Source organism: Barbus barbus (assembly GCF_936440315.1).
Source record: "Barbus barbus genome assembly, chromosome: 30".
Classification (NCBI taxonomy): Eukaryota; Metazoa; Chordata; class Actinopteri; order Cypriniformes; family Cyprinidae; genus Barbus; species Barbus barbus.
In genome coordinates, this window is record NC_136758.1 from 7,174,865 (window position 1) to 7,201,322 (window position 26,458).

The 26,458-nt window shown below is 38.6% G+C and overlaps 1 protein-coding gene across 1 annotated transcript in view; it reads right to left on the reverse strand.

The window, feature by feature from the left end:
* LOC306850160 (ALK tyrosine kinase receptor) overlaps nt 1-26,458 on the reverse strand; it is a gene marked incomplete at both ends in the record, with an annotated part of 456,170 nt that overhangs the window by 264,574 nt on the left and 165,138 nt on the right. Inside the window, one exon of the mRNA XM_079385625.1 lies at nt 7,035-7,148. Coding sequence (XP_079241751.1) covers nt 7,035-7,148 — 114 coding nt within the window. The remainder of the gene's footprint in view (nt 1-7,034; nt 7,149-26,458) is intronic.

Here is a 26,458-nt window from a genome sequence, read left to right on the forward strand (position 1 = left end):
AAATTCTTTTGATTTTGGACTGCTGCCTTGAACATGTCCAATCCAGTCCTGGACTGGCTGTCATCGAATCAGGGCTAAATAGTTTATCTTCAGACTATCGTACAGTCATGTCACATATTTGCCTTGTCTATCTTCTTGATATCACAATGTACAGTCTGCCAGGGTATTATTTTAAAGGATTCCAAAAAAAAAAAATTATACAGAGCATAGCGGGCTTTACTCCGACTCTAAAAATCCAGACCACCCCACTGTCTGAATCATGTCGATGGATGGCGAACATTGTCAGCTTTCCGGCACCAAACATAAATCAAGGAGAGCATGGCTAGTGGAGGGACACTAATTACCCAGGCTGAAAGGGCTCAGGCTAAAGCCACTCTAGCTTCAATCTCTACATGTCAATCATCCTGAATTGGACACGAGCGGGAATGAGATTTGAGGGCTATGGCGGAAGGGAAGAAGTGTTGCATAAACAGCCATTTGTGACAGCTCTTGGCAACAGCACAGCTAAATTATGGCAGACAGTCTGACCTCTGACATAAACTGTGGTACTTCAGAGACTTTCATTGTTGTCTGAGCCCTATGGGATAACTGACAAGGCCATTCACTGCTTCTCCCTGATATGAACAAAGCCCCAAAGAGTTTTATTGAAGCTCTCACAGGTGATATGTGGATTTAGATTCATTCCCCCATGGGAACAAATGTGCAAACTCGCTTTTAACAATTCCCCAGCTGTTGTTTATCATATCCCATTACCATAATATAAAAAATTCCTACTTATTAGTATGTTATGAAAAATGTTATTTTTTATAATTTTTTTGCTTCTATATGTAATGAGGAGTCAGAAGCAGTCGGATCCATTTGCAGTGTTTATTAAGATAAAAGTCAACAGCAGGCAGTGGTCAATAAACAGCGTCAGGAATATCACAGAAAACCAGAATCATAAGAGTTACCAGGCTAGGGTCAGGGCAGGCAGCAGGCTGGGAACAGATCAAACAACAAAGGGGCAGAGAATCACAAGGGTCAAGGCAGTCTAGGATCATACACAGAATAAACAATCAGGGTAAATGCTCAGAAATGTCAGACGAGGCTAAACAAGACTGGTCATTGTTGAATGCCTGGAACACAGAAGGACTGTTGGCAAGCCCGAAGGGCATAACCAGATATTCATAGTGCACAGATGTAGTCGAGAAGGCTGTCTTCCATTCATCTCCCTCTCTAATTCGAAGCAGGTTGTATGCACTGCGCAGGTCAAGTTTAGTTAAGTATTTGGCAGAGCGGAGCTGTTCCAGGGCAGCGGTTACCAAGGGCAAAGGATAGCGAAACTTGACAGTGATATCGTTAAGTGCTTGATAATCAATGCAGGGTTGGGGGCCTCCATCCTTCTTCTTGACGAAGAAAAACCCTGCTGACGCTGGAGACTTGGATGGTACAATGAAGCCCTTGCGCAACTCCTCCTCAATGTATTGTTTCATAGTCTCTGACTCAGGTTGTGAGAGAGGGAAGATTCTGCCTCTGGAGGGCGTCGATACTGGGATGAAGTCTATGGCACAGTCACTTGGTCGGTGTAGAGGGAGTTTGGAAGCTTTGGCTTTATTGAAGGCCTCAGACAAGTCATGGTATTCAATGGGTAGTTCAGGAAGATCTCTGAGCTCGGGTCTCATCTCCGTGGGAAGATTGGTGGGTTTGTTGCTGGAGGTCAAACAGTGGTGTTGACAGAACTCTGACCATTGGAGAATTTGATGTGGTGACCATGAAATACGGGGATTGTGTTTCTCCAGCCACGGTAAGCCCAGGATGACAGGATTCTGAGGAGATTCAATGGCGAACAGTTTAATGGATTCGGTGCGTAGGACTCTGGTTTGAAGTTGTAATTCGGGAGTCAGGTATTTGACCCTCCCAGAGTCCAACGGTCGTCCGTCTAGCGCTGCCACCACCACTCAGGATTCACATGAAATGAGAGGGAGGTTATGAGATTTGGCAAATGTAATATCAATGAAATTCCCCGCTGCCCCAGAATCAATCAAGGCTTTAGTCTCGAAGTGGAAGTGTGAAGTAGAGCTGGACGACGAGCACGTCGTGAACGCATCAAATTGTCAATGCGTATGGTCAGTTCCATAAATTGTTCTAAGGTTTTCCCTTCATAGTGGCATGCCTGCTCAGACTGAAGCTCCTCATTAAGTCCTCTTCGGTAGAGCAGTTTAAGGGGGTCATTCCCCCAGACGGTCTGAGCAGCAAGGGTACGGAAGGTGAGGGTATAATCCGCCATGGTGCTGTTGCCCTGGCACAGAGCGATCAGCTCCTCTCCTACCTCCTTTCCACTGGCCGAGTGCTCGAAAACCTTGCAGAACTGACGAAGGACGGTGTTATAGGAAAGAAATGACAAGCGGTTTCCCTCCCACATCGCTGCAGCCCACTCCAACGCTCTGCCGGTGAGTAGTGAGCAGATAAACGAGACTTGGTTGTCATCCGTGGGGAAAGTGAGAGGTTGTTGATTGATATAGAGGTAACACTGCATTAGAAAACCCTTACACCTTTCCAGGGATCCATCGTATTTGTTGGGAAGCAGAAGTCGTGGGTTTTGCAGAGTTGGAGTCGTTATGGGAGTGGTTGGCACCGCCGCAGGTGCGGGCGGCATGGGATTTGATGGCGGACTCACCACGTGGAGACTTTGTAGCGTCCTTACTAACTCGGTAAGTGAGGTGAGCTTCTGAAGCTGTTGATGATGCGCGGCTAGCATCGAATCTTGGGCTGATACCTCTGAGGAGAGTTGATTTAACACTGCTGGGTCCTGGCATGGCGAAGTCTTCTGTAATGAGGAGTCAGAAGCTGATCCATTTGCAGTGTTTATTAAGATCAAAGTCAACAGCAGGCAGTGGTTGATCAACAGCGTCAGGAATATCACAGAAAACCAGAACCATAAGAGTTACCAGGCTAGGGTCAGGGCAGGCAGTAGGCTGGGAACAGGTCAGGAACAGATCAAACGACAAAGGGGCAGTTGGCAGAGAATCACAAGGGTCAAGGCAGTCCAGGATCATACACAGAATAAACAATCAGGGTAAACACTCAGAAATGTCAGACGGGGCTAAACAAGACTTCGCAATGGGGTGAAGTGAGAGTGTGGCTTAAGTAGCTGGGGTAATGAGAAACACTTGGCAGTAATCAGTCCTAGGCACGTGGAGAGTTAGTACTCGGGTGAAGGTGCCCTCTGGTGGTGATCGGAGAGAGCCACAGAGGCCTGATTCGTGACACTATAATCTGACATATTTCAGAATGTAACAGGAAATTTAACTGAGATTATATATTAATGTTTTTTTTTTTTTTTTTTTTTTTAAATGATTGCAACAAATGAAAATGTTTGAAAAGTATCAAAGAAGAGTCCAATAAGATGTGGGAGTCACTATTAAGCACCATTTGAAGACAGGACTCCCTTTTCTGACACATGGGCACAGGAGCACATGGTGTGAGAAGAAGGCAAGACTATTTGCTTTAGTAATCTTATATAAAATTACATGAACTATACATAAACAAATCTGTGTGTGTGTATGAAGGTATAGAGAAGATTTGTATTTATTTATATATTTAATTTTTTTGCATGTTCAGAAATTCAGTTTTTCTTTTCATTGCCTCAGGGCAACGTTGTGCAATAAGGGGTAAGGAAGCAGGGGCCCACAACTCCCATCCCTAAACAGGATTTCCCATTGACAGTACATATGGGCAAATAATGTGTAACAAAAAAGGAAGATACAGGGTTCCTGGGTGTGCAGGAACACCCAAAGTGATGTGCAAAAAGTATAAGGTGCACCTCTGTTTCACAGCAGAAAAGTAGTGCTTTTTGAAGTTTCTCACGGCGTAAAATCTCATCCCATGAATTACATGATATGACATGATACACTTCATCAGGGTTGGGAAACTTCGGTCCTGGAGGGCCACTGTCCTGCAGAGTTAGCTCCAACCCTAATCAAACACATCAGAACCAGCTAATTAATGTATTTAAAATCACTAGAAAGCTACAGGTAGGTGTGTTTGATTAAGGTTGGAGCTAAACTCTGCAGGACAGTGACCCTCCAGGATCGAAGTTTCCCAGGCCTGAACTACAGTACAAACGTATGTCTATATCAATGTGTTTCAAGTGTTTTTCTCTTTTTACTTAATGATTTCTTTACATTTTACCAGATTTGTGATTTTGTATTGCTCTCTGAACATTGTCTTATGATATGTGAATGGAGTATTTTCTCTGTGATCCTGCACCGTTGTTGTACAATGTTGCCCTGAAGCAACAAAAAAATATTTTGAGATGGAGGGTCAAAAAAAAGTTTTTATCAATAAAATGTTCCCAAATAAACCAATATATATATATATATATATATATATATAAACCAATATATCGTCGTCGTCGGCATCCTTCCATCTACGTGAGACGATGGTGTAGTTTCCTGCCGCCACCTTGTGGCGACGCTGGAGTGTCCTCTCCAGTGGAAACTACGAAGCCTGGGCAGGGTAATATGGAGAATCAGCTGTTGCCCATGCAGCAGACTCCCCCTCTCCACGCAGCAGGTGGATCCAAGGGAAAGGCGAATGCCGATACAGCTTGGCACCAGTGGCGTCGCAGGAGTTGCCGGAAGGACGTTGAAGACAGCGTCGGACCGCCTTAGGGACTCCATCTCCGGATTTGAAATCGGGGTTTGCTCCCCTAGCCTTTCCCATGGGTGGGTATAGCCGCAAGGCAGCGGAGGTTTGGGATCACAGTTTACCTTCTCCTAGATGGGCTACCAATCAAGGTTAACAAGCCCCATCTGGCTGAAGCAACTGGTTTTGAGGTGCCAGAGACCCGCCTTCACCCCTTCTCCTGTTAGTTAAAACAGTTATATATATATATATATATATATACTGGCATCACACACTGTACCAGAATGGACTCCCATTGATTAATAGTGGTTGGGATTGAAAAACAGGAGAGCTTGATGACATCTGCCCCAAAAGAAAGCTAATCTATCTTTCAAACAGCATGTTCTGTGTAGGGTTGTGGGAATGCTGGATTGTCTCTGGCCAAAGGCACGGAAACACCCTGGATGGATGGCCAGTCCATTACAGACATAAGCTGCCATGTTTTTTTTGTTTTGTTTTGTTTTTAATGCCCTTCCCTCCATCTAGTTGACTTGGAGGTAAGTCATTGCTAACACTGCATGAGTGAACACTTGAGTGGCAAGCCCTTGATCACTTGGAATAAAAAAGTAATTCATTGCATTAGTTACTTTTTATGGAAAGTAATGCATTACATTATTTTTGTGTCACTTTTTATTTCCTGAGCTGGACTTGCAAAAACCCTAGAAGTTATCATTTTGGCAAATGTAAAGGCCTTTTACACACCAAAAGAGAAACGAATAAGCCTCCTGCTGAAAGAAGTGCCTCTGCACCTCACTCCCAGTTTTTCTCAACACTTGGACAGGAGAGGTGTCAGTGTATAAATGGGAAAACAAAGTAACTTACTTATTTGAAAAAGTAACTCAGATATTTTCTCGTAAATTTAAAAGTAAAGCATTGCTTCACTAGTTGCTTGAAAAAACGTAATCCGATTATGTCACTCACGTTGTTTACCCAACACTGTTTATTATTTACTAGTGCTGTCAAACGATTAATCACGATTAATCACATCCAAAATGAAAGTTTTTGTTTACATAACATATTTGTGTGTACTGTGTATATTTATTATGTATATATAAATACAAACACATACAATATATATTTTGAAAATATTTACATGAATTTACATGTATATAATTATATTTATATAATTTATGTCATATATAAATATATTTCATATATATTTATATATGACATCAATTATATAAATATAATATAAACATGCATGTGTGTACTTATATATACATAATAAATACACACACATGCATGCATATATAAACATAGCATATTTTTCTTAAATATATGCATGCATGTGTGTACTTATATATACATAATAAATATACACACATATATTATGTTAACAAAAAAACTTTTATATTGGACGCGATTAATTACGATTAATCTTTTGACAGCACTATTATTTACATTTCATGAATTTGAAATTTCCTTATGAATTTGAGAAAATAAAGGTAAAAACAAAATGCCTTTTCTTAAAATAATCAAATCTAATATAGGTAATTTTAAAGCCCCATATGGATAATTTAATTTAATTTAATTTAATTTAATTTAATTTAATTTAATTTAATTTAATTTAATTTAATTTAATTTAATTTAATTTAATTTAATTTAATTTAATTTAATTTAATTTTAATTGTGTCATGTATTCTAGTCTTAAAAGGGTCAGTTTTTAACGTAGTTGACTATTAATTTAATATCTACATTATCTGACCCATGCCATTTTTTGCGTCTGGTTGATCCAGTTAAATATTTATCTGAATAAAACCAGTTAATTCATGTTTACTTTTTTTATTTTTTTTGCCTACCAGACACATCATTTTATATTGCAAAATGTAATTTGAATTTAAACATTTGTTCTTTTAATTTTACATACATATTATGTTCCTGCACATTTATATATTGTAATAATATTCCCATGACTTGTTATTGCTCTATACTGCTTCCTTTCAAGGCTGACATCTACACTGCTTAAAAAATATGAACTTATATTGCAGCACAAGCTAATCATTTATTGTAGATTACACTTTGGAACATTTTCAAGAGCAATGCATTTAACCAAGATATAAAAGCATTGAATGCATCTTAACGGTAGATTCTGAATGCATTGAGTGCACAAGGCTGATAGAGTTTCTGGGCTATCTTCTTTAAAACATCCTTTTAGATGTGGCTTGTTACATCATTTGTAATCCTTACAAGCTTGATGCTTACTGCAAGTTCAAGACCAGGCAGTCAAAAGCTATGAGAGCGTGTGCTGAATGAGAAACGGACGTTTATGCACACTGACAACCAACTGCCTACATGCATCACATCCTGAAACAGTCTGCCTTTGTCTCTGAGGTCAAGAAGCTTTATGATACTGATGCCGGGCGACTTACCTGAAGTTGATACAGGATTCTCAGGGAAAGTTAGCTCGTCCTCTGCTATCCAAGAAAAGTTCCAGTATTTGGGGGCGGCGGCGGGGTTTCCTGAGTTCGTGGATGAGGGCCATTCTGCAAACAAAAGAAGAGTTTGCCATCAAGGGCCTTTGCAAATATACTACAGTGTCATAAAAATGACTGAAGAAGTCAAACTTGATGTGATAGAGGCATTATCTAATCTGTGGAACAGTTTAGACAGTTTTTCTCCAAAACCTCCCACATAGAAAATTGAGAGCTTAAAAGAACAATTTTGCCTACTAGAAAATACAGCACTACACTCTGAAGTAAAATTTAAAAAAAAAAAAAAAAAAAAAGTTAAAGAAAAAATTTACAAAAAAGTTAAACTCACAGACACAGATGCATTCCAAATAAAGATTTTAAATCCAAAATCCACTATTCAAGCATACTTTTATGCTTTTGAAATCAAATTGCCGTATTTAATGCCCACATGTTCTCTTTCACGGAATAGTCTGCATTTTACAAAAATAATCTCCCTTAATTAGTTTTACTTTAGTTGTTTGCTTGTTTAAATCATCCTTCATTACACACCTGCAAAGATATTGCTGACACAGATCATCTGTTTATGGAGCACTGCTTGTCTAAGCTAATTTGGGGATCAAGAACCACTGCAGGTTTCTTTAGGTTATACAGTATTTATATCAACACAAATATATATTGTATCTTCAGCATTTAGTTTTTGTAACTTGTGTATTTATATTTATGCATTATACTGTAGCTCTGCCCATGTCTTGTTCCTTTAATAGCAAATAATGGATTCCTGTAAATCAGCAACATTGTAACTGAAACAAAGAGTATGTTGTCAGACATACAGTACATTTCCTGAATTGCTGCAAGTGAATCTTTGTTTTGATTTTCCAAATTGTGTGTTTTATCATTGCATGCTTTTATTTAAGTCTTTCTGTCTTATCTATCCCATCCATCACAGCACAGTCATTTGGATAACATTTTTATTCCACTTTTTTCTAATTAAATCTCCATTATCACTCCTAGAGAAACTTATAACTTTGAATTTGGAAACTGATTAAGATTGAAGGGTGTCATACCATTAAGTATCATATTTCAGGTGAATAGAGGAAAAAGTTTGGCATAAAAGTCACAATATGAATCAGCAGTGGCTTAGATTACTTGAGTAACTGGACTTTATTACTGAGCTTGGGTATCAGGGAATTTGATATGAGTATCATTAAAATGAAAACGGTTACTAAATTACGTTTCTAAGGTAAGAAAAAATATATTTTTAGTCCTTGGACCTTTAGATTACAAAGTGCACATTTATCAGTTACTATATTATAACTACATTCAAGTATAAGAAAATGATCATCTGCAGCCAAATTTAATGTTTAGTCATCATTGTTAACAGATTTCATGATATTGACTTCAAATCCTTAGGCAGTTTGTACGGTTTGCACATTTAATTATAAGCTTTCATCGTCTCTTGCTTTTATCAGTCTATTTCAAATACAGGAGCATTTATTTTTTTTTACTATTAAATAATTAAGAACAAATACATGTTTAAACTTTAACTGAAGACTGAAACGTGTTTAACTGAAACTTTAACTGGTTTTTACACCTTTGTGCATTTGCAAAATATATTAATATAAACATGAATATATCTGATATATAAGGCAAGGTCGGAAGCCACATTGAGATTTCATCTCCGTACAAACAGCATACAAATCATAAGTGAGTTAAATCTAGTTTTGCTACAAATCCCTTCTACGGGTACACAAACTCTTCTTAAACTTTTTGAACATTTGTATCTCTTTATATCTCCATGTGGACCAAAAGCAAACTGAACAGGCTTCTTTTAGTGTGCTATACCTTGATTACTCTCCATACCTTCCAAACGAGTCAAATTAATAAGCTAAATTGGAGAGGGAATAAAGGGAGTCTGTTTTGGACTATGAAACTGCTGGCGGGTTGAGATCTGTCACAGGTCATTCTAACCTTTGTGGAAAGTAATGAAAAGTGTGATTTGCCCAGTACTTTATAGAGCCTCAGAGGAGCACAAGTGCACATATACTCTTTAATCATTCCAAATGACCATTAAGAGAGAATCAATAGTAAACAGAAAACAACTTTCATGAGTTGTTATTAAAGTGGAGCAAAGATCAGTGCTTGAGACCGCTAGCGTATTCAATGGACCATCAATGGGAAATATGGGCTATACAGCTCAGGTCACTGACTGGTAGTGATTATTTAAAAAACCCTCCCTACACTCTCAGACTGTTATTGTTCACACCAACTATTCAACTGGCTCTTCACTAAGTAAATTCGACCTTAAACTCACCACAGTACTGTAAAGTCTTTAGATGCTACCGCCTCTCTGATCAATCAATACATGAATACAATCAATATCAATCAATGCGAGTTTGTATCTCACAATTCTGAGAAAAGAAGACAAAATTATGAGATACTATAAACTTGCAATTGTGAGAAAAAAGTCAGAAAAAAACAGCTAAAATCAGTCACTGTCGTTTTACAACAATGGGCTTAGCAAAAGATTATTTGAGTCAGAAGTTTACATTGGTTGCAGCATCATTGCATTTTATATCTCAACTGGCAGAAGTTAGTTTTGTATGCAACCATGCCTGATGTAGCCAGTATGTCATGGTTTCTGTGTTTCTGACATTTGCACTAATGGCCATTCAAGAACTTAAGTGTTGGACATGCTTTAAGCCGGGCTCACACTGTGCGATTTTTAATAATCTTTTGCGATTGCTGCTTGTCACACTGTACGAACATGATCCCCATGTCAGACTGTAGGATCTCAGTTGTCTTAATGTCAGACTGTACGACAGTCAAGACGCGATAAAAACGGACGTACTCAAGAAGACTTGTCCGGAGTTTTACGTCATCAACACGTGACCCGCGTTCTCTCGCTATAATGGTAGGTAGCAAACAACAGCAACGTGTAGCATTAGTTTTATTAATTACATGCCTTGATGTTAAAAAAAAAAAAAAACGAAAAAGACAACGTGTGTGGAGCAAGTCATGGCTGGGCAAAAGAGGACTTTATGGACTTCCAGTTCTACAGAGCGAACTTGAGGTAATTTTGTTATTCGAGTTTAAACATCCTGCCCCTTAATAAATAAACTTTAAGTAAACTTTACGTTGTACATATATTGTTTTTACAAATAATGAATGGTTGTCGCGCTAATTGCGTCATCAAGTTCAGTGCTCCTATTGGTTCTTGGTTTGACGGTCGTCGTAGGAGATGTCACACTGCAGGAAAGTGTCTGAAATCTTCTGACACTGCCAGAATTTAATCGGAGGAAAAAATTGATCGCAACGGCCATTAATCGGCTGTTGGTGAACATGTCAAACCAAGATTCAAGATTTCAAGAGTTTTATTCGTCACATACACAATTATACAGAGTATAACCAGCAGTGAAATGTAGGTCAGGTCCGCTCCAAGGACAGTGCAATTATAAAGTATACAAATATTAAGAGAAGAAAAGTAGAAAAAAATAAAAAAAATAAAATAAAATAAAAAGAATAAAATAAAAAGATAGATAAAAAATATAAATATAAATGTGCAGGTCAGTATGTTGTTGACTTAAATAGTACTAAGAGGAATGTGCAAAATAATGTACAAAAAAGTTGTACAGGGTATATAATAGCAGCAATATGAGGTAGAGAAAAATTATGAATAGCTTATTGATATGGTGATATTTACATGGAGTCAAGTGATGTTATGACACAGAGTTAGAGTTTAGGAGCCTGATGGCCTGGGGGAAGAAGCTCCTCCTAAGTCTCTCAGTTTTTGCCATCAGGCTACGGAAGCGCTTACCAGATGGAAGCAAAGTGAATAGCTGGTTACCAGGGTGATTTGAGTCCTTGATTATTTTGACAGCTCTATTTTTGCAGCGTTTGAGGTAGATGTCCTGCAGAGAGGGGAGAGCAGACCCTGAGATGCGCTCAGCTAAGCGCACAACTCTCTGTAGTGCTTTGCAGTCCTGATTGGAGCTGTTTCCATACCACACTGAGATGCACTGAGTCAATACACTTTCTATGGTCCCTGAATAGAAAGTTTTCAGGATTGCTGGTGAGACCCTGAATTTCCTCAGCTGTCGCAGATGGTACAGTCTTTGCCTGGCTTTCTTTACCTGAGTTTGGATGTGTGTAGTCCAAGTCAGGTTCTCGGAGATGTTTACACCGAGGTACTTGAAGCTACTCACCCTCTCCACAGGGGTCCCACTGATCATAAGAGGTGTGTAGGGCTGCTGCTGTCTCTTCCTGAAGTCCATGATCAGCTCTTTAGTTTTGCTCACATTCAGAGAGAGACAGTTGTCCTGGCACCATGATGTGAGTCTCTCTACCTCGTCCAAGTATGCGGTCTCATCGTTGTTGGAAATGAGGCCCAGAACCACAGTATCATCAGCGAATTTGACAATAGATGTGGAGCTGTGAGAGGACACGCAGTCATGCGTGTAGAGAGAGTAGAGCAGGGGACTCAGGACACAGCCCTGTGGGGCTCCTATGTTCAGAGTGATGGAGTTTGAGGTGAACTGGCCAACTTTCACCACTTGAGGTCTGCCGGTGAGGAAGTCTTGAATCCAGTCACAGAGTGAGGAGTTTAGGCCGAGGTCTGTGAGTTTAGATGCCAGCTTGATGGGGACTATAGTGTTGAAAGCTGAGCAATAGTCAATGAATAGCAGCCTTACATAATTTCCATTGTTGCTATCCAAGTGTGTGAGGGAAGAGTGGAGAACGTGAGAAATGGCATCGTCCGTGGATCTGTTTGGGTGATAGGCAAACTGAAGAGGGTCCAGAGTATCAGGGATGGAGGAGCAAATGTGGCTCTTTACAAGTCTCTCAAAAACCTTCATGACTATAGATGTGAGGGCAACTGGGCGATAGTCATTCAGGCAAGAGGGTTTATTGTTCTTTGGCACAGGGATAATGATGGATTTTTTGAATGAGGTGGGAACCACGGCGGTAGCAAGGGACTCATTAAAGATAGAAGTGAACAAACCAGCGAGCTGATCGGCGCAGGACCTCAGAACACGGCCGGTTATCCCATCAGGTCCGGCTGCTTTCCTGACGTTCACTCTCTTTAGCGCCCTCCGAACCTCATCCTCCGACACGGTGATTACAGGATCATCGCTGCTCTGCCTGCTGCTTCCAGACGCGCTGGTCGGCAGAAACGCGCCACCGCCGTTGCCATCGAAGCGGCCGTAGAAGATGTTTAATTCGTCGGCCAGCAACGGATCTGCTCTCACCTCCGCGGAGGATTTGTTTCCGAAGTCACAGATGGTCCTCAGTCCCTGCCACATCCGTCGAGAGTCGTTGAGCTGGAAATGAGACTCAATTCTCTCTTTGTATCTGTGTTTAGCGGCTCTTACTGCGCGTCGGAGAGCATAGCACGATGCTTTGTACTCGCTCATATTCCTAGACAGAAGAGCCTCATTGTAAGCGGCGGTGCGTGTGTTAACCGCGGCACGGATTGTTCTGTCCACCCACGGTTTCTGATTGGAGAATGTCCTTATCGTTATTGTTTCTGTAGCTTGCTCGGTTAGCGTGTTTACGAAGCTTAATGCTACATCCGTGAACTCGCTGACGTCAGAAGAACTCGCCCGGAACATGTCCCAGTCGACGTCATCAAGCGCCGCCTGCAGCATAGTCTCTGAGTGGGAGGACCAGCGCGTCACTACTCTCTGCACCGGAGGTTCCTGAACGAGCCTTTGTTTGTATCTCGGTGTTAGAAAGATGGCGGCATGGTCCGATTTGCCAAAAGCCGGTAGTGAGCGGGCTTTGTAGGCATCCTTGAACTGAGTGTAGCAATGATCCAGTGTGTTTGGTCCTCTAGTTGGACAGGATACATGTTGGTAAAAGTTCGGCATGACCTGCTTGAGGTTGGCTTTGTTAAAGTCCCCCGCGATGATGAAGGCAGCGTCAGGATGTTTGTTAATGTGGCCGCTGAGCACATCGTGAAGTTTAGACAAAGCCAAGCCAGTGTCCGCCTGTGGTGGAATGTACACAGCAGTAACAATGATCGATGAAAACTCCCGGGGCAGATAAAATGGGCGGCAGATAATGGAAAGATGTTCCAGATGAGGCGAGCAGGAACGCGACAGAATGGAGATATTCCTGGGGTCACACCATTTCTTGTTGATCATGAAACATACTCCTCCACCCCTGGATTTACCGGCCTCTGCTGTTCTGTCAGTCCGAAAGACAGAGAAGTTATCACTTGGCATTACAGCAGTGTCCGGGACCGAGGACGAAAGCCACGTTTCTGACAAACAAAGGATGTTACAGTCCCTAATGTCCCGTTGGAAACTAATCCTGGCTCTAAGATCGTCCATCTTATTCTCCAAGGATTGGACATTAGCGAGGAGAATGCTTGGGAGAGGAGGACTGTGAGCCCTTTTCCTGAGTCTGACTCGAATTCCAGCGCGCTTCCCGCGGTGTTTCTTGATCCGTCGCCTCGGGGGGGTGTTGTTTATCTCCGCGTTCCGAAGAATCTCCAGAGGCCACGCAGGATTCGTGGACAAAGTGTCCTGAAACAGGTTGGTGTAGCGGTTTCCAATGTCCAAAAGTGTTTCTATGTTGTAGGTGATCAGTGCCGACGTGAGATGTGTAAAAAGAGAAAGTAAAACTAAGTAAAAAGGAAGGTAGAAGCAAATTCTCAGTGGAGCGAACCTAACGGCGTCCGAACACAGCGGCGCCATCTTGGAAAGAGGATCTAGACGATCTAGATCCAGCGATCTAGACAACCGATTTTAGCCTAGGATTATAGGAATCTTTTAGGATTTTAGGATTTTCAAAATTTGTCTCAGACGACCAAATCGTGGCCAAAATCGCACAGTGTGAGCCGGGCTTTAGGCATATTTGTAATTGTTAAGTTTGCTGATAATTCGCTTATGGCCTCCCAGCTGAAAATGATCAATGTTAATAGTGCATATAGAAGGCTTAGCCGATGAATGTATTCACAATGATGTTGCTTAGTCTTTCACAATTTATTTGTATTTCTTTGCACTCTTTTGAATCTTAATTTTTTATGTAAATAAATAAATTGCATATTGTATGTAGTGTTTAACACTTACTAGACACTAACACTGCCCTCCAAAAGTTTGGAAACGCTCTAGAAAAGTGGGGTTTTGTTCAATATTGGCATGAATCCTTTTTAATTTGTGATAATTTTGCACTGATAAGGGACAACACAAACTACGAAAACATATTTTATTACATAAACAGTTTATACATAGAATTGTGGATTCATCAAAATATCCACCATTAGCAGCTATTACAGCTCTGCATAATCTGGGCATCCGAGCTGTCTGTTTATTCAAACATTGACTTTGAATCGGCAATCAATTGTTGAAGCTACAGTATTAAGGTGTGCTGACCCAAAAATCCTTTAAAAACCTGGGCCAAGTTTAAACCAGTAACCAGGCATCACAGCTGGCAAAGGGGCATGTCTGACTTAGACATGTATATATTGCCATTATCATGTTTTATTGCTGGTCTTCAATGATAATGTCAAGTTACTTTAATGTATTTGCACCAGAAAATGATGAGGATTTATGCTGATATCATCCAAAACCACACTTTGCCAGAAGTGTTTCCAAACTTTTGGAGGGCAGTGTATATATATATATATATATATATACATATACATATACATATTTTTATTAGATTTTTCTCTCCTTTTGTGTATTTTCTCTATCTGACTATATGAGTTAAAAATCCCCATGATACTCAACAACAAAAACCCATGCATGCATGGCTTTATGGGGTAATTCACAAAGCTTTCAACACATTTGCATGAGCATTTTGCATTTGTTCCATATTCTTTAAGCACTGTCCTTAAAATACATCCTGCAAGTGGTCAAAAGATGCTTTCCATTCATGATGTGACTGCCCATGGCTGGTTACTCCTCTGTCTTTGAGAACTCATGAGCTTTCCATCATTTGATCAATGAGGCTCAGCTTTAGCTCTGCACCCGCTCACCCCTGATCTCTCGTCATCCACCAGTGCTCCAATCTCAGTACTGCTCAGCCACAACACTCTTTCTTTCCAAAATAAATAAACACACACACACACGCTTGATAAGAAGCACAACCGGGTGAAGTAAAAGACATGTTTGATAGGACATGATGTAGTGCTGTTCTCGTGGGTTTTGTTTGGCGGCAGTGCGGTGATCCTGAAATAAATTCAATTACCCGTAAAGGGCCGTTGGGGAAGTTGAACAGGAGGCCTTCTCTCTTATCAGATCCTCTTAAATATCAGACCACAGGACAAGGTGATATGACTGGGCAGTTAAGAGGTCTTCATCCGACAACTTTAGTCTGTAAACACTAAAAATCCTGTCATAATTTATTCTCACTCATGTATTTCTACCATGAAACAACAACAAACGAGAAACAGAGAGAGAGAGAGGTAAGGCGACAAAAGTTGTATTTTAAACTTCATCTTTCATATTAAAAGCATCATAAACACAAAATAAAGGTGCTTCTTGATGCCATAGAAGAAACTTTTTGTCTAAATGCTTCCATAAAGAACCTTTAACATCTGAAGAACCTTTCTGTTTCACAAAGGTAAGGAAGAAATGGTTTTGACCTTTGACTGAATGGTTTTTTGTGGAGCCAAAAATGGTTCTTCTATGGCATCGGCTGAAGAACCTTTTGAAGCACCTTTATTTTTAAGAGTGAAGGTATATAAAAGTACTTAATTTGCTGTAAATTGTTGGCTAAATTAAAAGGAATCTAAATGATTTGGCCAAACCAAACCAAATGAAACAGACCAACAGTCATGACACACTAACTTTTCACCAATGAGATCCACTTAAATTTATAATTTATATGCCTGCTTAAATTCTTGCGCCAAATACAGATGAACAAAGATGTAAGTCATGGATGATGTTTAGCTAGCAAACAAATAAATAAATAACAATTATGATAATTTCATGTTTAAGAAGGATCCCATCCACTCATCTTATGCATCATGAAAATAATCTTTTTTTTTTTTTTAAAAAGGCACTGGACAATGTATCATCAGGCATTAGAAAAAACTGAAAAGGGCTGACTTCATCTACTTGATGAGTTACTGGTAAGTTTATTATTCATATATTACACTTTGTGCATGTACACTGCTGGGTTAAATACCACCCAGTGCTGGGTAAATATTGGATAGAGCTTATGCTGGGTTGTTTTCAACCAACAGTTAAATGTTTAACCCAACCTTCTGGGCAGTAACCCAACCACTGGGTCTAAACAACCCGATCGCTGGGTTCATCCATATTTTTCCCAACACTGGGTTGTATTTAACCCAGCATGTTTTAGAGTGTATGAAGTAGTAAAGTAAAACCTCTTAAAAACTGAAATATAATGGAAAAAAAGTTCATATCTCCAGATAATATGTTTCTCCATGACAGGAATGAATGAATGAAAAGACCTTTCCTCAAACAACCCCATACTTTGTTTGGACAAAAGCATCTGTTAAATTAATACACTCATATTACAATTCTAGGGTAACACTTTAGTATAGGGACCAACTAATCTCGCTATTAACTAGTTGTTTAGCAGGCCTACTATTAACATAATGGCTGTTTATTAGTATTTTTAAAGCACATATTCTGCATGACCACATCCTACATCCCTAATCCTAACTAATACCTAAATTTAACTAATACCTCCTAATTTGCAGCAATTTAGGAGATTATTAAGGCAAAAGTTGTAGTTAATGGTTTCTTATTAGCGAGAATTGGACCTTAAAATAAAGTGTGACCAATTCTAGCAGCAAGTACAAATCTAGCAGCAAAATATAAAAAATGAAGAACAAGACCCGGTCCTTTAATCTCAGTGTTTTGGATGGGCACTTGAGTTAAGCTGTAGTATTTCACACATAATATCAGAGTCTAATCACACATATGTGTCCTTAAAACATGACTGTCACAGAAAATGAAGAAGACAAAAAATAGGGGAAAATAGAGGGAAATTAGAGTAGAGCCTGTTATGACAAGCCGTGAATTCTGAATGGGTTCACTCAAACCCCCATGACCCATTTTTTTTCTGCCCATCATTCCTATAGCAGCAGAGCATAGATATCACAGCATCTTTCTCCCTTTGTATTAATTAAGATTGCATGTGGATACATACATTAAGTCTCTTATAAATTGATTACCCATCCACTCCTGGCGGGTCTTTAAATTCCCATCAAAGCCTAAGACTAAAGAAAAGGAGGGAAAGGAAGAAGAAAAAGAAAAATGTCAGGGGCTGAATTAAACACTGATGCTGCCACAGAGGCGCATTGATTTTTTTCAGGAACCTGACTGAACTTCCTCTGCATTCTGCACACGTGGACCCAGAGTCACCTGACCTCCACGTGCGCAGCTGATTACAGAAATGCACTCCTTCATTCCAGTCAGACCTATCAGCGGGGTTATGGATCACTGGAGTCGGAGAATTGAGAGTCGGTCCTTATCAATTCACTTCCTATGATCAATGCATTGCTTCAAGTGCTCCCATATGAACAGGCTAAGCTACATGAAATCCAATTAAACGAGCATGATTAATTACCAAGCTAATCTCAATGGTAATAACTTGATAGGAAATATACAGTGGCTTCATCCAAAAGGTTACACAACCGTTTGGAAGAGGCAACCTAAAGCTAAGCTTGTCACATTTTACGTTGTAAGTCTCTGACAAGATCATAGCTAATTGCTAACAGAAAGAACCAGCTATTATACAAATATTCTGAGGATAAATTCAGTTTCTTAAACCACAAAGCGTTGCTTTAAGACAGGGTTACTATAGTCGACTAAAGCTAAAACGAATTGAAAAGATCATAAATATTAACAGATATACAATTAAAAATAAAAAATAATACATAAAAAACCTTAATACTCATTTTATTTCAGCTAGTCGCAACACTTCAGATTTTTGTTTAGTTTAACTTGATGTACTACAGTAAGTGTAACAGACGTAGGCAAGTAAGTGCTGGTGCGTGTAAACATCACTCCCCTGATCTCAAAAAGAGGCCTTGGCCTTTAGCCTCCTTGTTAGAGCGTCCGCCTCCTGTGCCGTAGACGCGGTCCGAGTCCCACTCGTTCGCGAGGCGAAGTAAAACCGGTTACATAAATACAACTAAAACTCAAAAATGAATAAAAACTGAGCAGTCAAATATGTGTGTACTCAAACTTAATTGTTAGCTGTTTACATTGAGAAATTGTTTACTCTGAAAAGTCTTTCCTGTTGACGTTGGCATAGGTCATAATCAGTATTTATTTTAGGTTTGTTTATTCAGAATGCCATGTCCAAAATTAACACTCGACTTTTCACCAAATGCAAGCAGAATTGGCTTTGGCAAGCAAATGAAAGGCCAGTTGGATTGCAGCCTCAAACGGAAGACCATTCATCTGGCTGATGCATGTTTCACACAAAACTGGAGAACACTTTCTCAATTTAGGAAAATTTAATCTGATTGGCTGGCTTCACACAACTTCTGGGAGTAAGGCCATATGGATGACACTAAATCTTTGAAAGAGTTTTGTCACATATTATTTAAATTTGTTATTTCCCATGGTAGTGTAGGTAATTATCCCAAAATGAGCACCACAATATAATACTGTACAGAATGTTGAATTTTAAGCAAAATAATTCCACTATACATAGAAAAAAAATAAAATAAATTGATAAACAGATCAATGCTGTTGTAAAATAATGTTTTTATCATCTCCGTCAACTTTCTAAAGTAAAACCCTTCTTATCGCATAGTAATTTCCAAACGGTGATCCATGATTTTGTAGCAACTCGCTTAGATTATTGCAATTCACTTTATTACTGTCAGACCTCTGTTGTGTGTGTGTCTTGTGTTTCCACGTGCTCCCTGTGTTTCCATGCCTATATTTGGTTTGTTTCCGTCCTGTGTTCCAGCCCGTGTCTCTCCTGATGGGCCTCCAGTTTCTTGTCTGTGAGTTTGCCTTGTCCTGCCCTATCTTCAGTAAAGTCTACTGTTTGAGTTTACGTCCTCGTCTGCGTGTCCTTGATCCTCCCTGCTGTGTGCACCGTGACAATTACGTTTTTCTCAGTCTTTTCTCTCTCGTCTACAGCTAGGGCAAAATGCAGCTGCTAGATTCTTTCTGGTACCCGCAAGTATGGACCAGTAACCCCTATTTTATCGGCATTGCACTGGTTACCCATCAAATTGATTTTAAAATTCTTCTATTTGTGTATAAAGCTCTCAATTTAGCCCCTCAGTACCTGACAGACCTGCTTCATCCATACACCCCATCTAGAACATTGAGATCTAGTGATCTCTGTCTGCTCATCATGCCTAGATGTAGACTTAAAAAACGAGGTGTTCACGCTTTTGCGACTGCAGGTCCAAAACTCTGGAATAGTCTACCTCTTCATATCAGACTAGCCCCCTCTATTTCTGCTTTTAAGTCTGCTCTAAAGACATATCTCTTCTCTCTAGCCTTCAGTACCCCTTGATCATTGGTTCAATTGATGTTTTGTTAGTGCTGTGTTTTAAATTTGATAGTTAGATATTTCTGTGCTTTTTATTCTATTCTGTACAGCACTTTGGTCAACCTTGGTTGTTTTTAAATGTGCTTTACAAATAAATATTGTATTGTTTAAGTAATAATAAAAACAGTAATTTAAAACAAAATGCATAATCACATAATTTAGGCTATATTTGATTTTTCCTGTTTGAGTTCAGTTTGACCCCATCAAAAATGCACTGTGCAAAAATACAGTAAAACGGATTAAAGTAGACAGCTGGCAGCAGTGCATTTGTACTGTGTGTACAGATGTGACAAAATCTTGATGAAAAAATCATGCATTTATTAATGTTTAATATCCTGGGTCACTGAGACGCCAAACCGGTTATGCAACATTTTTCATGAAGGGCAGTTAAGATGTATTTATGTATTTTGTTTATAATCAGTTATCCTAAGATTAGGAAAAGTCATGGAGTATCAATCTGATTCTTCGATGTGAAATATATTTCTAGAGATTAAAATGACCTTTAGGTCTCTCAGAGACCAAACAGAACATGAGGGTTGTGAATAGCGTTTAAGCTTTTAGGAATTAAATGGTATTGGTGAACTGACTTACAAAGTCGGTATTAAATGATTTGTTACTACTTTTTTTTCTTTATCTTTTTCCTCTGCTGTGTATCAGGTTGGTCACAAATGTCAGCTTGCTTAATGCGAGATAGCAGGGTCACCTTTACCCATCGTGTTTTTTACACAAATGTGATCTGGTTTATGATTATTGTCACAGAAATGCAATACTGCTCCACCAAAACGGTAATTGTAACAGTTTTAGTTCTATGCAGATGGTGAAGGTAACACTATCTCTGATTTCCTTTTCATCCATCCAACCATCCATCTGTCCATCCAAGACACAATAGTCACAATAGCCTGCAGTCTTAGTGGAGGAACCCTAACCAGGGAAATCTACACTAAACTGTTTGAGGTGTGGGAATGATTTATGTGTGACAGCGATGTTATTGCTTTCTGTGATAGAAATAGTGCTTGAAGACGTTTTGACAACACCAACAAATTCAAAGGCTGGCCTTGAACCTCTGAACTTATGAACCCAGGTGACGGGTATTTTATACTGTAAATCCCAGAAGGTTCTTCCATAATCAATCCAGGCTCATTGGAAAAACATGCCTGTAGCAACATTTTTGCACACTATTACTTTGTAAGTTTTGCAACGCATTCAAAGTTAAATGTACAGTGACTTGCAGTAATGTGCAGTAAAAGCATGTTTGGTTTTATTCGAAACAGCTGAACGTGAATCTGGCGATGTTTTATTTTGTTGGTTATTGCACGTATTGCTGCAGCTTGATAATAAAATGTCCAGTGAGTGTCGCTAAATGTTTCTTGTTTGAAAATAACCACTTACACGAAACCTAACTAATGATGGTAACTGAAACAATGACTGTATGACATTTTAGCTAGCTTCTACATTTATTTGAGCTCTTTTATCCTGATTGTTTCATGAAACTAGTACCAAAGTGCTCCACATAATAAATGCAATGTTGTACCGGGTGAGCTACTGAACAAATTTATCATGTTAAAAAAAGCTGTACATTTGGAGCTGGTTTTGCAATTATTCCAAACATTTAAACGGTAGCATATAAAGCCCCCCACCCCCAATGAGCCCAGGTTGTGAGTAAATGCCATAAATAAATAAATAAAGGCATATCAGCAATTATATTATGTGGTATGCAGTAATTATAAACTGTTAAAAAAAGAATACATTTCGGAATAAAATGAGGGGGGCATATTTGATTATATAAATTTCATGGTTCTCTGATCATTGTGACGTTTAAGAAAGTCGACAAGAGTCGACAACACAATCAATTAACCCACAAAGTCTGTTGTCAATTTCTGTTTGCTCCACAAATGCTGTTGTATTGGAGCCTCGAGGGCCACTGTAATCGAATTAGTGACAGTAAAGAAGAGAACGTAAAATGAAGCGATGAGATTGACCCACATTTGAGACTGAGAAAACACCTTGTTCTGATTTTCTGGAAAGCTTATTATCGCAAGCAATCACGTAAATTGTCCAAAATGGCTGTTCTGCAAGCAGCCATTCATCTCCATTGCCTCTGATGTTGAGGAAGTCATTGAAGACATGGACACACCATTGATCAGCAAAACTAATGAGGCGATCTATTCCTTAAATCATTGCTTGCTTGTGAAGTGGTTTAGATTTTGTGCAAATAAGCCAACCATGGCCATCAATTCATTTCCAGAACATCTGTCCTAATGTTCCACTCCAGTAGTTTACCCAACAGGCATTAGAGCGGTGAAGATCAAAAACATCTACCTCATCATTTAGATGCTCAAAAGGTTTGACAGCTTAATGACTCCACAGTGGAGCTCATCTGTGACTATAATGATGTAGCTGGCAATGAGGTGCGAATAACTCTAAGGTGGATAATGGCAGAGTTCATGTAGAGTATGCACATAGATGATGATGATGATGATGATGATGATGATGATTATGATGACGACAATGATGACAATGTTGAAAATGGTGCACGACAATGGTGAAGAAATGGTGATGATAGGGTTTGGGCATCTACGTTGCATGACCATCCTGGAAAAGAAGAGAAAATGACAATTAGCTGACAATTAGATGTCGTAAATTTAGGACAGATCCTAAAACTTGGTGGTGAAATCCAATACAAACAGTGTGCAGAGGAGGAGGTTGGTGTTCAGACACATGTCCCTAGTGGCTGACATCGGTTCCATATGCCACAAATATATCTCATGCCTTCAGTATTCAGAAAAAACACCACCCAGAGAAATTAAGTGATTATGGAGAACAATAAGTAAACGTGGAAAATTGAGCCTGTGGGTAAGATGTGCCACAATCTAGTTGTTCATTTAAGCATTGGTCAGCTAGCAGCACATTTATGAAATTAATTTTATTTGTCGTCATATTTACCACTCTTTACATTCAGAGTTATGTAGGACACATGCAGGACAGCATCTTCATGTCTTCTCCCAATGGTTGACACTTCACAGCAAATTTCATCCTCCGCACATGCAAGACATAAAGGCTATATTTGATATTGCGGTGCCAGAGAAAGCAAAACTAAATTGCTGGTGCATGTTAAATGCACTATATAAATTAACTTGACATGTCTTAGCAAAGTCTAAAATGGTACTATTAAAAAAAAAAAAAAAAAAAAAAAAAAAACTTTGAAACACTTTTTTTTAACTCTCTTAATGCATTGCATTGGTTTTCTATATATCTCTATTTTATTAAATCCAATTGATTGCACTTGCACCTCATGCACTCGCACACAACATTAGTTCTAGCATTGCTAACTTTACATTTCAGCTATTCATCATTAAACTGAAATGCAGTCAACCATAATAAACTGTAATAAACTTTAGCAACCAAATGCTACATGGCAAAATGTAAACATTTGTATTCATGTCAAATAAGAGAGGCTTCTGAGCCTGATGCCATTTCAATTTCACTTTAAATAAGTTCATTTTAGCTTGACGTTTGTATGCTGTTTATAATGAATGTCACTATAGACTAATTGGTGTTTTATTTTATAGTTTAATATATAATTGTATGGCTACTTATTTTTCATTCTTGTTCTGTTCTGAATACTAATAAATGTAAAATGTTTTTTTTAACCTGGTCTCACGTCATAAATATACCTGGGTGCACTTTTTAGCGAGACCATTTTTACATACCTTACATGTAAAGTACTTAGTGGCGCTAAAACAAGGGCTCAATACGTAAACCCTGGATCGTTTATTACGTTGATATAGGTACGTATTGCTGTGTTTTTATTACGTTGATATAGGTACGTATTGCTGTGTTTTTATTACGTTGCTTCAGATACGTGTTGCGGCGGTTCAGGATTAAAATATCTGGGGACTGTCGCAAAAAATTAATGCTCTATCGTGTTGGAAATATACCCTAAACCTACACGATAGTATTGACAAATGCAAAACTTATATAAAAATACATTTGTTGATGCAACCCTGCTTTTTGAACTTCCTTATACATAGATTTGAACTGTTTTGTCGAACCATAGTTACACAGTATTCAAACCAGATACCCTCACCTCCCAAGTACATCTCCTTACTACGTGAGCTACCGAACAAACCTACCGTCTATGAGAACCCATAGATATGAAGCTATATATGTGTGATGCTAATGTTCAGAAGCATCAGTTTTCAAATTTCCCAGAATAGTAATATTGTTTTGAAGTCATAACATGATATTCTTCAAGTAATTGTGCAAAAATTAAGCTTTGTTAATCGAAACTTTGTAAATTTGCGTGAAAAGGAATAAAAGGCGTCATAGTTTTACTGCCTCTAGTGTTCAGTTCTTTTGGAAACTGCAGTGATGTGTACTTACTGGTACGCATTTCGCGTCTCGCTAAAAAGTGCGCCCAGGTACGTTTATGCCATGAGAACAGGTAGGATTTTTTTAATGGAGTGAAGGCAACTAAATAGGTTTTATACTGTTCATAATGTTTGGGATTTTTCCATTATATTTACCGGTATTTAATAAACATATACATTTATGTAATTGTTTGCAATTACAAGTTTTACGGATGTTTTTGGAGTAAAATCAATTTCTTCTTTTTGGCCGGGTTATATTTCTCTATGCTGTGAACTCTAGGGGCAAGGCTTCTAAACGTTTTTTTTTTTTTTTTTTTTTTATGGGTGTGGTATTCAAATTATGATTTCTGCCACATTTATTACCTTACGATCATTCGTACGATGGTATCGGCGGCATACAAATGTTTTATGAATCACACTTGAACTCACTTGAAAGTTGATTTGTGCTCTCAGATCTATGCTTGTTTCGATGTTAGATTTATAAATGAGGCCCATCAAATGCTGCTTCAATAAATGGTCAATGGTTAAATAATGGAAAGCAAATAACAGCTAACAGTGTGGCAAATGTATTAATGAGATTTTAATATGAGATCAAAGTTTAATATCTGGTTAATATTAATTGGTAAATATTTTTATTTAACAATTTTTAATAAGGGAGTCACGCCTTTCCAAACCCAGGATCATTTTTACCCTGAAAAAAAGGCAAAAGCCTAAGAGTAAACTTACTCAAATTGTCAGTACATTTATTTTTAAAAGACATTTAAAACAGTTTTATGAGTTTCAGATCACATTCAGATGGCAAAACACAAATATTGCTTTGAAAAAGCCCTTTGTTTGTTATTTTGCACAATTATGCAGATGAACACCAGATGTTTGCATCCAACCTCTCAATATCCATGAGGGGAAATGGATTTAGTTCTTTATATATTTCCTAGTGTTTTATTAATGGTTCAAACAACTACATAGCCCACCCACTCTTGTTACTTAAGGATGCACACCATACTGCTGCTCATTCCTAATGAAAGCACAGTGATGTTTGGTTCTAATGCTTATTTATAGCACTCAAACTGTCCTAATTATTGGGACTGTTGCAACTGTATGTCTCTGAATTCAGTCTCTACAGTCCCTAATGCCTATTACAAAGAAAAGACCAGATCTATCCAATGAAAGCAGTCGTCCAGAAGTCTGGGAGTGGTTTATTTACCTCTGAATGGTGAAAAGACAGCAGCCCTTTACTACTGTAAAATACGATTATACGGCTGGGAGAACTAACATACTGAGGCGAACATACACTCCCTGCACTCCTGCAGATGTTATTGCTTGTACTGAAAAGCACAAACTGTATTTTTAATGAGGGGCATCTAAAACGAATTAATGAAAATATGAGGACCTGGTATTTAATGCATTTTATGATTGAGCGCATTTGGCTATGGCAAAGTAATTTCTTATCTAAATGCAAATTAGTAACACTGGGAATTCATGTCTTTTAAATATTTCAGTTTTCACAACATTTCAATTAGACCAGGGTTTTGTTTTATTCCCTTCCCTTTAGAGTTATTTAAAAGACTATGCAAGAAATCATTTTAAATTGTGTAGCAAATGATCTCCAAAGTTAAATGTCAGAGTATTTTAAACTTATTTTGATGCATTTAATGCACATCATTAATGCATCTTCCCATGAGATTATGTGATATCTTTGCATTTGGGAAGAAATCAACAGAAGCCAGAGCTTTAAAGAGTCTTATTGTGTCTCATCAAGCCTTACATAATGATTTATTGCTTAAATTTAACTTTATGTTTTCATTCAACAGCGAGAACTGCTGCTTTCATTACAGAGCATTGGTTCTGCTTCAGAACCTAGATTTTATATCAGTCACCAAACACAGTGACAAAATTGCTTATAGTGCAAAAGTGAGAAAAAAAGAAAGACAGAAAGAAAGGAAAAAAATCCTTAAATGGTTCATGGCAGGACAAATTAAATTTGTCTTGATGTTTTGACATATAAGTCGGTAACACTACAGTCCTGTTCCACATGTATATACCATGTACTTATTATGGTATAACTGGGTAATAACTAGGTACTAACCCCAAACCTACCCATAAACCTAAACTTAACCCACGTACTTACCTTATATTACCCAGTACTTTCTTAAGTAAGTTTACTAATTTCTTGTGCACAAAAGTGCAATATACAGATACCCAGGTCCGGATTAACATAAGGGCCTTCGGATTGAGGGAGCACAACGTGTTTGGCTAATAAAGGAAAAGTAGACCTACAGTAGAGTGCCTGGCCATCGGGAGCACCCAAACTTTTCCCAGTGTGGCGATTGCAAAACCCCACCATGCCCTCACATATAAAGCGCTGTAATTAAAGCCAAAGGATACTTCATTATTTTATGTGTACATTAGCTCACAACACAAGCACACAAGAAAGATTAGTTATTGTACAGTGTCTGCACTATTTCACATCAAAAGAAATTAGCAATAAAAAAATATTTGTTCTCTTTTAAG